At 48.4% G+C, this 12,778-nt stretch overlaps 1 protein-coding gene across 1 annotated transcript in view; it reads right to left on the bottom strand.

The window, feature by feature from the left end:
- Positions 1-12,778, bottom strand: part of LOC308154169 (bromodomain adjacent to zinc finger domain protein 2B-like) — a 77,127-nt gene that overhangs the window by 19,299 nt on the left and 45,050 nt on the right. Inside the window, exons 4-12 of the mRNA XM_080527343.1 lie at positions 11,526-11,693; positions 10,867-11,028; positions 10,040-10,239; positions 9,429-9,644; positions 8,490-9,104; positions 6,436-7,228; positions 5,761-6,045; positions 4,220-4,280; positions 3,938-4,046 (exon numbers count right to left, since the gene is read on the bottom strand). Coding sequence (XP_080383469.1) covers positions 3,938-4,046; positions 4,220-4,280; positions 5,761-6,045; positions 6,436-7,228; positions 8,490-9,104; positions 9,429-9,644; positions 10,040-10,239; positions 10,867-11,028; positions 11,526-11,693 — 2,609 coding nt within the window. The remainder of the gene's footprint in view (positions 1-3,937; positions 4,047-4,219; positions 4,281-5,760; positions 6,046-6,435; positions 7,229-8,489; positions 9,105-9,428; positions 9,645-10,039; positions 10,240-10,866; positions 11,029-11,525; positions 11,694-12,778) is intronic.

The following is a 12,778-nucleotide window of genomic DNA, read 5'->3' as shown; positions in this document are numbered from 1 at the left end:
AGAGAATGATACATGACTTTGGTGAGACACGGTATCCACTGTTCAGGCAGAGAGAAAGAGAGAGAGCAACGTTTAGCTGTGACATTGAAAAGTCATCTGGAGGGATGAGGGAGGCAGCTAGAGACTATATACTATGCAAAAGCCGAAAATGGAGCAAAAGCACATGAGAATGGGAATGGGAATTGCTCTTGCCATTGGTGAGCTTTTAGGCGGGGGTAAGAGGGAGAGATAAGGAATGCTGGAGAGAGGATTCAAGGTCTTCTCTTGTGAGGGGGTTCACAGGTAGGGATGGGACGATTATCGTGTTTATCGTTAATCGCGATAAAAACACCCGCGATAACTTTATCGTGGAGAATTTTAATTAGTTGAATAATCGTCATAATCGTTTTTTTTTTTTTTTTTTTTTTTTTTTATTATTATTATTTTTAAATGACTGGACTTTTTAAATAGGCACTACATTTTATAAACACTGCTTTGTCTGACTGGTGGTCCCCAGCTGATGACCCAGTTAGGCCCACATAGGTGTTCAGTGAGGTGTCACAGCACACCTGTTCTAAAGGCACTGTTGGAGGTGCGTCAGGCAGCAATGCTCAGCAGGAGTACCATCCCCTGTATCATGATTTGATCTGTCTGTTTTTATTGTATGTATTAATGTATGTGACCTATGTGTGTTTTTTGTTGTTGTTGTTGTTGTTGTTGTTAATATTTTTATTGAGTTTCACAGAGACATGTACACAACAGGACATAACAACAACAACAACTAGTATCCGTGGGGGAGGTTATTGTCCCATTAATAGTAGAAAACTAGTTTTGCACTTTGTTATGCACATTGTCCATAAACAATAACAGAAAATGTTCTTTCTCTTTTCCTTTTTTTTTTAAACAAACTAACAAACAAAAAACAAAGACAAACAAAACAAAACAAAAACAAAAAAACAGGGGGGGAGGAGGCCATGTCACATATCAGAAATAAACAGAAAAGAAAATGACAACAAATGCCATAATATATGGGGGGATCACCCCCATCGGAGACAGCATCCATGTCTTACAGTCCTAAACACAGCGGCAGCACAACACCAGCACAGTAAATAATATTGTGACCCATACATTGTAGATCTGTTACACATTAGTCTTGTGTACTTTCTTGAGTGTAATCCACCAAACCTTTCATTACAATGGCAGCCAGTCTGGTACCAATATAATCTAAGAACGGAGACCAAATCTTATAGAATGTCTTTATCTTACACTTATACCTATATGTCAGATATTCCATAGGAATCATATCAAAAATTACCTTGTGCCATCCAGCTATTGTAGGCGGTTTGCAGTCTATCCATATCCTACACAGAAGTCTTTTGGAATGCATACTTTTAAATTGTTTGTCTGGCAACCCAAACAATAGACACATGGGGTCCTTATCCAATGTAACATCTAGAATTAGATGAATTTTATCCACTATACCTTTCCAGTAATCATCTATATATCTACAAGTCCAAACACAATGAACAAAGCTCCCAACCTCGGTAATACACTTTGTACACATTTCCGATTTGTTATGATCCATTTTATGTCTAAGTTGGGGAGTAATCTGCAAACGTTGTAGTAGTCTAAATTGCGTTTCCTTCGTCCTATTACAGATTGAGATGTCGTTTGCCGATTGCCATATTAGTGACCAAGTTGCTGCATCAGTATTAATGTTCAGGTCATTATTCCAGTCTTTGGGCGTAAATGCAGGTTTGCCTTTATCATATTTCGAAAGTGCTCTATACCCAAGCCCCAGAATGCCTCTCGTCTTTCCAGCGGAGAGGGTTGGTGACAGAGGCCAGTGTCTTTTTGGCTATTTAAAAAACTTCGTATCTGAAGGTATCTGAAAAACTCATTTCGTGGTAGGTCATATTTCTTACATAATTGGTCAAATGAAAGTAGTATTTCCGTATCATATAAATGTCTGATAGTAACCATCCCTTTGCTGTCCCACCGCTTGAAACCCCTATCCGTGGCACCAGGGGAGAAGTCTATGTTGCCCCAAACTGGCGAGAGGGAGGATGTAATAATCGTATGTTATAAATAAATAGTAATATAATTGAGATTTCTCACATGAGCCGCGCGCGAATATCCTCACAGAAATTTGTCTCGCGCGATTGTTCAGCCTGCATCAGGGCTCTACGCTAACCTTTTTCACTAGGAGCACATGTGCTCCTAAATGAAAAATGTTAGGGGCACACAAAGAAATTTAGGAGCACAGTGAAAAATGTAATTTTTGCACCAAAATCACACATTGGCCCATGCCTACAGCCCTATTAGACGCAGAGTTGATGGCATTGTATTATGGTAACTAGCTGTGTCAAGTTCTCCTGGTTAGCAGCATGTTCATTCATTCATCCATGTCATGCCTGTCAGCTAGCAGCTAGCAGCCCAGCCAGGCTTTAGGGCTAGGTTTGTCAGCTAGCAGCCCAGCCAGGCCATGCAGAGGTCTGTCTCCATGCTGCCCACCTCCCTGCTGCTGGGTCAGGCTACATCAGTCACACACGGTGGCCAGACAACTCCACATCTAGGGGTATTAAACTACCCCACATCCAGATGACCAGTCCCCAGCCCCATGCTGCCCGGGGTGGTGACATGTGGAGGTGGCCAGCCCAGCACGGTGCCTCTGCGGCGGCTAGCTGTTAGCACACCACCATCCCCGGGGGTCCCACCTCTCTGCCACACTCAAGTACAACATGTTGCATTTTCATGCCATTAGGAAACTTGCTTCCTAGGGTTTCCTAGGATTAGAGATGCATTTGGACTTCTGGAGTACCTCCACTACTTTCAATGGGTTCTGAAGGTCTGAGAGCTTTCTACTTTCTACCCTGGGTAGTTAACCCTGGTTGTAACCTTGGGTTCAAATCTGGAGTGTGTGGGACCAAATCTGTAGATGTGGTGAGCTAATGAAGCTAATGAAGCTTGAGATGAGAAAAGGGCGCTTGTCTCTTTAAGGCCCAGGAGGGAGTTAGCGATTAGCGATGTTAGCTTAGCGCCAGTTTAACAGAAGTAACTTCACTTTTAACATGACTTCCCGTGGTCGTAGCGGGCTGGCTGACGGCTTAAAATGTGGCCACACGGTTCGCGCAGATTTATTTTTAGAATAAAAAAATATATATAATAATAATAATTTTAAAAAAAACTGTACTCGCACATGTGCTCGTGAATTTATTTCTCTAGTCGCACAGATGTATTTTTAGTCGCAAATGCGAGTGAAATGGTCGCACTGTAGAGCCCTGTGCATGGGTAACGTGACTGTCAAGTCAGCCTTGTCAGTCAGTCACTAACGTATGCTAGCCTTCTCACCATGGCTGCATCGGCCCCGTGTCCATTGCCTCACCTTTCCAGGGTTGCACGCAGGCTTCTATGCATACCTGCAACTAGTGTTCCTTCAGAGAGAGTGTTTAGTGCCAGTGGGCACATACATAAGGCAGAAAAAGTGAACATGTTGACATTTTTGCACTTTAACCTATCTTGAAGCTTTCAAGTCTCTAAGCCACAAGGCTAGCACTCAGTTTGATGACAGAAAAGTGTCAGTGTTCAAGTTTTGTTTGACAGTATTTTTTTCCTTTATTTATGCAGTGATACCTTATAATTTATCATTACCTTATTTAAGATTTTATTAAAGATTTTTTTTTTTGTCAAGATGTTTTTAAAATGATTCAATAAAAATACAACAAAATCTAAGTTAAAGTGATTACAGTGTGTTTTATTGGCATTCTAAAAAAAAGTTTTTTTTTTTTTTTTTTTTTTAATTCTCGCGATAATATCGTGGATCGCGATTATTTTGCCCACGATAATCGTGACATGACATTTTCTAATCGTCCCACCCTTATTCACAGGGGAGTTAGCGATGCTGCTTTGTGAACAGCTAGCTATGATGCCAGTCTGAAGGAGGGTGATGCCACTATACCTTCACCACGTCTGGGTACTGCCTCATCTTCTTGCCGCATGGTGCGTAGTACACCACGTCGCCCTGCGGCCGCCCAGCCACGGTTTTGATCCGGGTTTCCCTCTGCCACCTGGGGAACACACCACAAGGAAGAAATACAAATGACACACTCCTAGGCTACCGATGGATGGATGGATGGATGGATGGATGGATGGACAGGTGAATGTACGGATGGACGGACAGATGGATGGATGAGACACAGACAGACAGGCAGACAGGCAGACAAACAGACCCTCTACGTACCCTAACTCCAGGGGTATCATCAACTCCTTCTCGTCCATCACCCTCTTCCTCTTCCCTGGCCCTGTGGAGAGAGAGAGAGAGAGAGAGAGAGAGAGAGAGAGAGAGAGAGAGAGAGAGAGAGAGAGAGAGAGAGAGAGAACACCTGTTAGAAAGCCACCATGAACATACAGAGCACACCACACTGAAACGAAGGCCCACTTCACCTGAAATGAAGGCCCCCCCCACCCGCCACCAAGCCATGTACCCAAGCCAATGAACACAGCAATGAGCCTGAAACAACAACGATTGAAACCTGACCCTCGTGGGAATTTACTGAGTCAAGTATTTGTCATTATTTGATTTTAGCGAATGAAGGTGTGGCTCTGAATCAGACATGTGTGGTGTTCCAGCACTGAGGCGGGGGGGGGGGTGCTTTGGGAGATGATTGATGTGAGGTTAAGCCTGGCTTAACTATGCATGCATTATGGCTAGGCATAAGGGAGTTTTTCCTGATCTTTGTATTGGGTAAACGAAGGCCAAGGTCCCCCAGGCCTTCCGAGCATATTGGGGCGGAGGTGTCGAGGAACAAGATTAATTGACAATGTATGTATCAGCTCTTTTTTTTTATTTTTTTTAAGATCAATGTGGTGTTCGTTCATGTCACCCTCATGAAATATTTGTGGCCAGTCGCCAGTTCTCTATGTTCTTACCTGTGCAACACAGTGTGTAATGAAAACAGACACTCAAAAAAACTGCCGCAAGCTTCTTCAAACGCTTTAAATTCTCTGCTAATAAAAGGCATGAGCGTCACACTTAAGGCTAATAATAAAAAAAAAACATTCAACATTTGTTATTCTAGGTTTCTACGTTGATGCATGCAATGTGAGGGGGGGAGAAAAAAAACAGAAAAAAGATTGGACTAGCTCCTGGAACATTCCGGTTCCTCCTGTAACTGTGTGTTCTCTTTTTCCCTCTGAGCTGGGTAATCTCACAGGCAGCGCCGAGGTAAAAGAAGAAATCAACCTCCGGAGGAGTGCCAAACAAGTTGTCAGGCCCTCTTAAGCCTCAGGACATGCTCATACAGGAGCCTAGAGCTCCGGTTAAGCCAGTGAAACCGCCTGCCCTCCTCCCTGCCCGCCCGACTAAAAATAGCCCCCCCCCCCCCACCCCACCTCTACTCCTAGTCATCTGAGGATGACAGCATGCTGTCTGTGCTATTCAAGAATAGAGGCTCCAGTACATCCTAAATGCTTAAAGACACAGCCCCGGGTTCTGTCTCTGCAGCCTGCGACTGTGTTCTGAGGCGCTGAGTGGCTTTGGCTGTGTGCCAGTACCAGTGCCAGTCACACGTTTAAAGGAGCATTCCCTTAATGTTTCCGTCCACAGTGAGGCATCTGTTTACAAATAAGAGAATAAAGACAACGACTTTTCTCCTTCTTTTTTTTTGTGAAAAGTCGAGTGGAATATATTTTTCATTCACTCCTTGAGAAAGATACGATGTCAGCATAGAAGAGAGAGCCTGGCGGCAGCGCTAACCGCTAGACCGTTGCTACGTAGTTTACCTGGGGGTGTGCCGAGGGAGTAAGAGGAGGAGGAGGGGGAGCTGTGATAGGCCAAGGCACTAGAGCTGGTCACGATGGCGGGGGTCTTAACGACCTGGAGGTTGAGGGGCGAGCAGCTAGTGGCCGCCGTGTGGTTGGTGGAGGAGGTGCTCAGCGGGCGGGGGGCTTTGGTTAGCCTGAGTGGGGTCTTCTCCCTCTTGGAGGCGGAGCCCGATGACGGCAGCGTCAGGTCCTTCAGTTTGCCACCGGAGCCGTTGGCGTCGCTGTCCGAGTTGCTGTCCGACTCTGGGCAGGAGGAGAGGGAGGGAGGAGGAGAGGGAGAGAGGGAGGGAGGGAGGGAGGGGGAGAGAGAGAGAGAGAGAGAGGGAGAGAGGGAGGTAGAGAGAGAGGGAGGTAGAGAGAGAGAGAGAGAGAGAGAGAGAGGGAGAGAGACATAGATCGAGAGAGAGAGAGAGAGAGAGAGAGAGAGAGAGAGAGAGAGAGAGAGAGAGAGAGAGAGAAAAAGAGAGAGTCAATTAAAGGGATGAATTTAAATGTATGATTTGAGAATTGCTCTGCGGACTTCCGATCCCAAACATTGACATGTACAGTATTCTAATTGATGTCATATTATGGAACATTATCATAAGAATAGCTAACCTATTCCACAACAGACAAGTAGGGAGAGCAGCTAACCTGATAAACTGTCGTCAGAGTCTTCCTCATCCTCCTCGTCGTCCTCCAGTTCGTCATCATCGTCGTCCTCTGCCGAGTCATCAGAGTCCTTGATGCTGGAGAGAGCGGCGGCCCTCCCGGGGAGACCGGCCCCGGCCTCGCCCCCGCGGAACAGGTCCACCAGGGACTGCACCAGGTGGGTCTGAGAGAGACCCCTCCAGGCAGCCAAGGGGTCCTGTACCAGCCCCTGCCCCAGCCCCAGCCCCAGCCCCAGCCCCAGCCCCAGTCCCTGTCCTTGTCCCTGGCCCTTAGGGGCCTTGCTCTTCCTGGGGCTGCGGCCCGTGGCGTGGGGTGAGGTAGTGGGTCGCGCCGGGGACGGCGAGGCCTGTGGGGCCGCGTGGGTCCTGTTGCCCCCGGTGCTCAGGTTGACGGGCAGGGCCAGGGACTCCCCGGCGGCGGCGCCGTCGCGTGCCAGAGGAGGCTTGTCCGGGTCCTTCCGAGGTTTGGTGATGAGGGCCAGCGGTGCGTCCTGAGCCGTGCTTTGGATGACTCCGTTGGGGTGGTGGGCGGCCAGCCCCAAGAGGGCATGGGACAGGAAGAGGTTGGAGTGGTTGTTCTGGGGGGCGGGAGGAAGGGGGGCGGGGGGCAGCTTGCTCCTGCCTCCGTGGCTCTCCGAGGCCAGCTTGGGAGGAGGGGGCAGCAGGGGGTGGGGGGGCGAGGAAGTGGTCACGGACGCCCTCTTGGGGGTCTTCTGCGGACCCGGCTGCTTCTTGAGCTGGGTCGACGGCAACGTCTGCCCCTGGGACAGGAACGACTGCTAACAGAGGGGAGAAGGAGGGAGGGAGGTAGGGAGGGAGGAAGGAAAAAAAGAGAGAAAAGAAAAAAGACACTGCATAATTGCGCCGGCTGTCAATTTGCATCTACATCGATTGTTCAAGCAGGTGACGAAGTACAATGCCTTGCAGTTCCGCCAGTTCTTGTGTCTAAGCAGATTCCCTGGAGACAATGGGGAATATAACATAGTCATCACCAAGGGTATTGTACTAAGCAGAGCCAGTAAAACAAGGCTTTGAGAATCTCTTAAATTCGTAATTAATTTGCTTTGCACCCTTAAAAAAGCGTTATCGTCATGCATCTGTGTGTCATCTAGCATTGTTGGGCTTTCATACTGACAGATGCGTTTGTTTCTATCCGTGGCAAGCGCACGTTAGGCTCGGACGTGGACATTCAGCTACATGTGATATCAAGTGAAACAAATCAATTTCACAGGCCGTGTAATACAGTAACAGTGCTCAAACCACTGGGGGAATAAAAAGGCATTTTGGTTCCTCAATAACCTCTCCACTGGAGAAAAAAACAAAAAGAAAACAAGAAATATAGAGAGGAGGGAGAAGTGCTGTTTGTATTGTGTTATTATAATTTTTTAATTGTGTTCATTTTGGTCTAAATTGAGAGAGGAATGGATATAAATAAATAAAATGCCATCCTGCTTTGCTGAGGTAATGAGGCCTAAAGCGTTGACCTTTTCCTTTGCTGGCGAAGCCACGCTGCGGGAAACCCAATCAGATGACATCGTCTCTCTCCCTCTCTGTCTCAGAGACACCATTGGCTGCGCTCCAATTCTCGAGCCATCTCACCAAAGTGTGCACTTGTTCACTCCCCCTCACGGGTCTGAAAGCATTTGATTAGTGTAGGCAGGGGCTAGAAGGGGCTTTCCAGCCTTATATCTTTCACCGATCCCATGTTTTGAAACCCATGTGGGGGACAGGTGTACGCTTTTTTTGAGCAGGGTTAGAGAAGAGGACCGGAGACCATATCCATTTAAAGAACAGTGAGACAGACGAACATGAATACAAATTTAATCTAAATAACCAGACAAGAGATAATCTTCTAACCGACGTTTTTTCAACCCGCTTTTTTCAGTTCACCGAGAATCTGAACACTTTCACACGCACTGTAGAGCACTAACATAACTGTTCGTCAACCGATCACCAAGCCTGTGATTGAAATGAATCAAGGTGTGTTAGAGCTGGGCTGGGACAACAAGGTGTTGAGGGAGCAGCAGGCGAACTCACCTGTTTGAGCCTGAACTCGTTGATCTGGGAGAGCGAGGCCTCCAGCAGCTTCCTCTTATTGGCCCTCCCCCCGCCGCCCGCCGACGACTTGAGGGCGTTGGCGACGGGCGAGGCGAGGAGAGGGAAGGGCTTGGGGGAGGAGGAGAGGGGGAGGGAGGAGGGGACGGAGATGGGCTTCAGGGGGGGGAGGCCAGAGTGGGGCGGGGAGGGGACGGAGATGGGCTTGGGGGAGGAGCAGAGGGAGAGAGGCAGGTGCTGGGGAGAGGAGGAGGGCAGGAGTTGGGGCGGCTTGGGGGAGGCGGTGCGCGAGGCCTTGGGGGACGTGGTCAGGGCCATGGGGGAGGCCAGCGGGGAGGCCTCTCGGTGGGGGTGAGTGAGGAGGGCCAGGGGCTTGGAGCTGGCTGCTAGGCCTGTGGACTGGATGACGCTCAGGTGCTGCTGGGGTCCCTCTTCCCTGGGCCTGGAGGCGTGGAGGGCCAGGGGGGAGGTCTGGGACAGGGCAGGGGGGGAGGGCGAATGCGGTGAGGGGGCCAGGGTGGGAGGGTCGGAGGGTAAGCTATGGGGCAGACTGTCCCTCTTGCCGTGGACCTGGGTGAAGGAGAGGTGGAGGTTAGCCTGTTAGCTCAGTTAACCCGTCAGACACAATCAAACACAGGTTTATTACGGGGAGCACTCGCCACACAGGCGACACACTGGACAGTCGGCATGCTTGTATTTTATTAGAAGGATACCTACTCTGAATGCCAAATGTACAGACTAGTGCTTGCTCCAACACTACAAATCTGAAAGAACCAGTGCCACTAGCTCGACCTGAGTTGGCCATGGCATTGGTAAATAAATGAGTGTGTGTTCTTCAGAGTGCCGTCCATTTTGTAGTTTCTATGGTCAGAGCTACCTGTATGGTAGATTAGGCTATTCCTTCCACTGGCCTTACTGTACCTTCATCTTCTTCTTCGCCCTCCTCTCCTTCTCGGAGTCCGACGCCTCGCTCTGTTTACTCTGTCTGTCGTCCTCTTCGTCATCGTCATCGTCGTCGTCGTCATCGTCGTCGTCGTCAAGGTCGCTGCTGATGGCCCCGTCGCTGGAGCTGTCCGAGGATGTGCCTGATTCGCTGTCACTCACCCCAGGGGCGTCTGTCGGCTTTTTGCAGGGTTTCTGAGTTGGAGGACAGAGCTGTCAATCCAAAAAGCATCCACCGAAAAATATGCAAATAGACCAACAAAAAATATTTTGGTTTACTCTACTACTTCTAAGAGTAGAAACTTGATAACTTTGTCTGGTAATCTAGCCAGCACAGTTATGTTATGTTGGTTATTACCTACAGACATTTTAAAGGAATTCATCTTTTATCATTGCAATTTCGACTTTTATCATTGCAATTTCGAGCCAAAACGTTATGACCACCTGCCTAATATATACCATCCTTTGACAGGTGCCATTGTAACTATAAGATAATCAATGTTATCCACTTCACCTGTCAGTGCTCATAATGCTTTGGCTCATCTGTGTATAGTTTTCCTCTTAATGCTACTCTTCATTCTGGTCCCCACCTTGTCTTTAGGTTTGTGGGGGGCTTTCTCCTGCAACTCTGCTGTGTTGCTGTGGGGGCTGCTCCTCTGGCACTTGGCCTTGAGGGGCTTGGGGGTCTTGGCTGGCCGGGAGGGCACCAGGGTCAGGGACGGGCTCATTGAGTAGCTCCCCTGCGTGGTCAGGGCGGAGACCCCGCTTCCGTTCACCTCCCCGTTCACCCCTGAAAATCACACACAAGGCGCGTTGCGTATTAGTTTCACCGAACCCGAGCGCTGGGACATTGCAACCAAGGCTAATGGAGGCAGGACAGAACAAGAGCATTGAGAGAATATGTATTGATGTGTATCTTATTAAACGTGCTGCGCCCGGCTGCGGCACGACGCGAGCGGTTCACATAATAAAGGATAAATTAAAAGCAACAAAACAAAATATGGATAGCGAGAGAAAGAGAGGAGAAAGCAAGAGAAGAAAAGAGAAGAGAAGAAAAGGAGGGGGGAGAAGTCGACACATTCACCAACTGAGGCTGGAAGTCATTAAAATCTTCTCAACAGGAGACATCTCATCACAGCGCCAGAGAGAGAGAGGGAGAGAGAGAAAAGAGAGACAGAGTACTCTTTTATTCCCTGTGAAAAGTCCCACCACCTGCTTACACAAATAATTAATAAATTTACTTCTTCTACAAGTGCCTGAGGGGTACAAATGTAACACTTCTAATGTTTTACCTCACCCCCTAAAGGATTTCACTCCTTTTTTATGTTCTTTTTATCTGCAGTAAGATCTTTTTGCCTCTATTGAACAGGTGTGACTGAATGGGAGAGGTAGGGGGGGGGGGGTGTTGCTGCTGTACCTTTGGAGTGTCCTCTTCCGTTCTTGTTGGGGGTCCGGGGCTGGAGTGGGCTCGGGGTGTGGTTGGGCTGGATGTGGGGGGTGAAGATTGGGGGGAGCCCCAGGAAAGGGGGGAGGAAGGCAGCTGCACCCCGTCCGTGGGCCTCAGCGGCACGCCACCACTCTGATGGAGGGAGGGAGAGAGAGAGATGGAGGAGGAGGAGGACATTAGTTAATGTCAGTCTGACTTCAACACTATACCCATAACCACTGCTTAAAGAGGAGGAACACTGTCTGGCGCAAATACTGACATTGAGTCTTTGGTTTACGGCTCTGTTTCAGAGGAGGGGTATGGGGTTCATTTCAAATGATCAAGCTTTGACTAACTCTTTTAACACTTTTTGTTTGATGGTTGCTGTCACGGATTACATTGTCAAGGCCCAATATCTTATAATGAGGGGCTTGAGGGTTTCTATGATCATGTGACCTGTCCAGGACAAAAATGACAGGCTGTAGTTATGACCTACAATTATTGCGTCTCGCTAGAGTCCAGAGTTTCTATTGGTCAGTCTAGACAGGAAGCAAAAACTCATAATGGCAAGGTGATCCAGCTGGGTTGCACCCCCCCCCCCCCCTCCCCCCCTGGCCCCCCAAGGACCTGACCCCGCCCTGGCTTCCTACCTGACAGCGCCCCCAGCTGAGACATGCCCAGGGAGCCCAGCCCTCCGAACTCTGGCCTCCCTGAGTTGGTGGTGTACAGGCCGAAGGCTGGGTGGTTGAGCAGGGGGAAGGCACTTGACAACGTGGATCCGATGAAGGGCTGTTCACCCTGCGGCCCGAACAAAAGACCTGCGGATTCCCAAATGTACAGTGTTAGTGGACATGTCGCCTAAATGGCGTTACATACGTACATCTGAATACTTTCTATGTGCGAGTGCCGCCGGTCCTTCTCGCTTTGACTGTCGGATTGGAAACAGACTGCCACAGACACCTCAGGATGTTTTACTGAGAGATGAATAAAGTTTTCTTGGAACCAAAGTGAATTAAGGGCAATGTTCATGACCTTCCGTCATGCCCTTAAAGTACCCTGGCACTCTTAAGTATTCATCTCTCTGCGTGTTAAAGTTTAATAACGTCTACCTCCCCGAATGATTTTCTGCTTGGTAAGATGATGTTTTATGTATATTCAATAAGACATTAGGCAGTGTAAAGGACAAAGATTCCCCTGGACTTCTTGTACAAATGAGGGCAACTCAGACTGTAGTGACTGGGAGACTGTTAAGAAGGTGTGTGTGTGTGTGTGCGTGTGTGTACGTGCGTGTGCGTGCGTGTGAGCGTGTGTGAGCAATCACAGTATCCAACTGTTGCATTATCTGACGGCTACTGTGCATGAGAATTCAATTTAGATTTTTTTCACTGAGAAACTTGACCATTTGGACAGCGAGAGAGAGAGAGCAATTGAAGTGTTTCTGTAGGAACATCCTACGTGCTTCCAGCATGCTGCCTAATGAGACCGACACATAAGTCCACTTGCAGTGCTTCAACACATTGGAGTGGGTTCTTGTGTCAGAGGTCTACCTGGTATAACACACTTGTGACTTTTTTTTCAACATCTATTTTTTTTATTTTCTTCATAAGACAATTTCAACGCACATGTTGCCCTGAGGAGGAATACGTCTGCATCATCATCACCGACTCTGTTCCTGAGCACAATCATTTGTGGCAGGGGGCGACTGCTGCGTATTGTCTCCTCACGGAGTCAGATGCAATTTGGCCGGAGCATATTTCATGCAAATGCAATTTCCATTCTGGAGAGGGTGAGAGGCTGGAGGAGGACGGCCGCTCAGAGCCCGCGTGAGAGAGACGGGTGATACGCGTTGTGCATAAAAAAGTGATGACCGAAGAAAGAAAGAAAAAAAAACTGAGCTCGTGAA

The sequence above is a fragment of the Nansenia antarctica genome, assembly GCF_963989245.1.
Source record: "Nansenia antarctica genome assembly, chromosome: 3".
Lineage (NCBI taxonomy): Eukaryota > Metazoa > Chordata > Actinopteri > Argentiniformes > Microstomatidae > Nansenia > Nansenia antarctica.
This window is presented reverse-complemented; position numbering and strand designations above follow the sequence as displayed.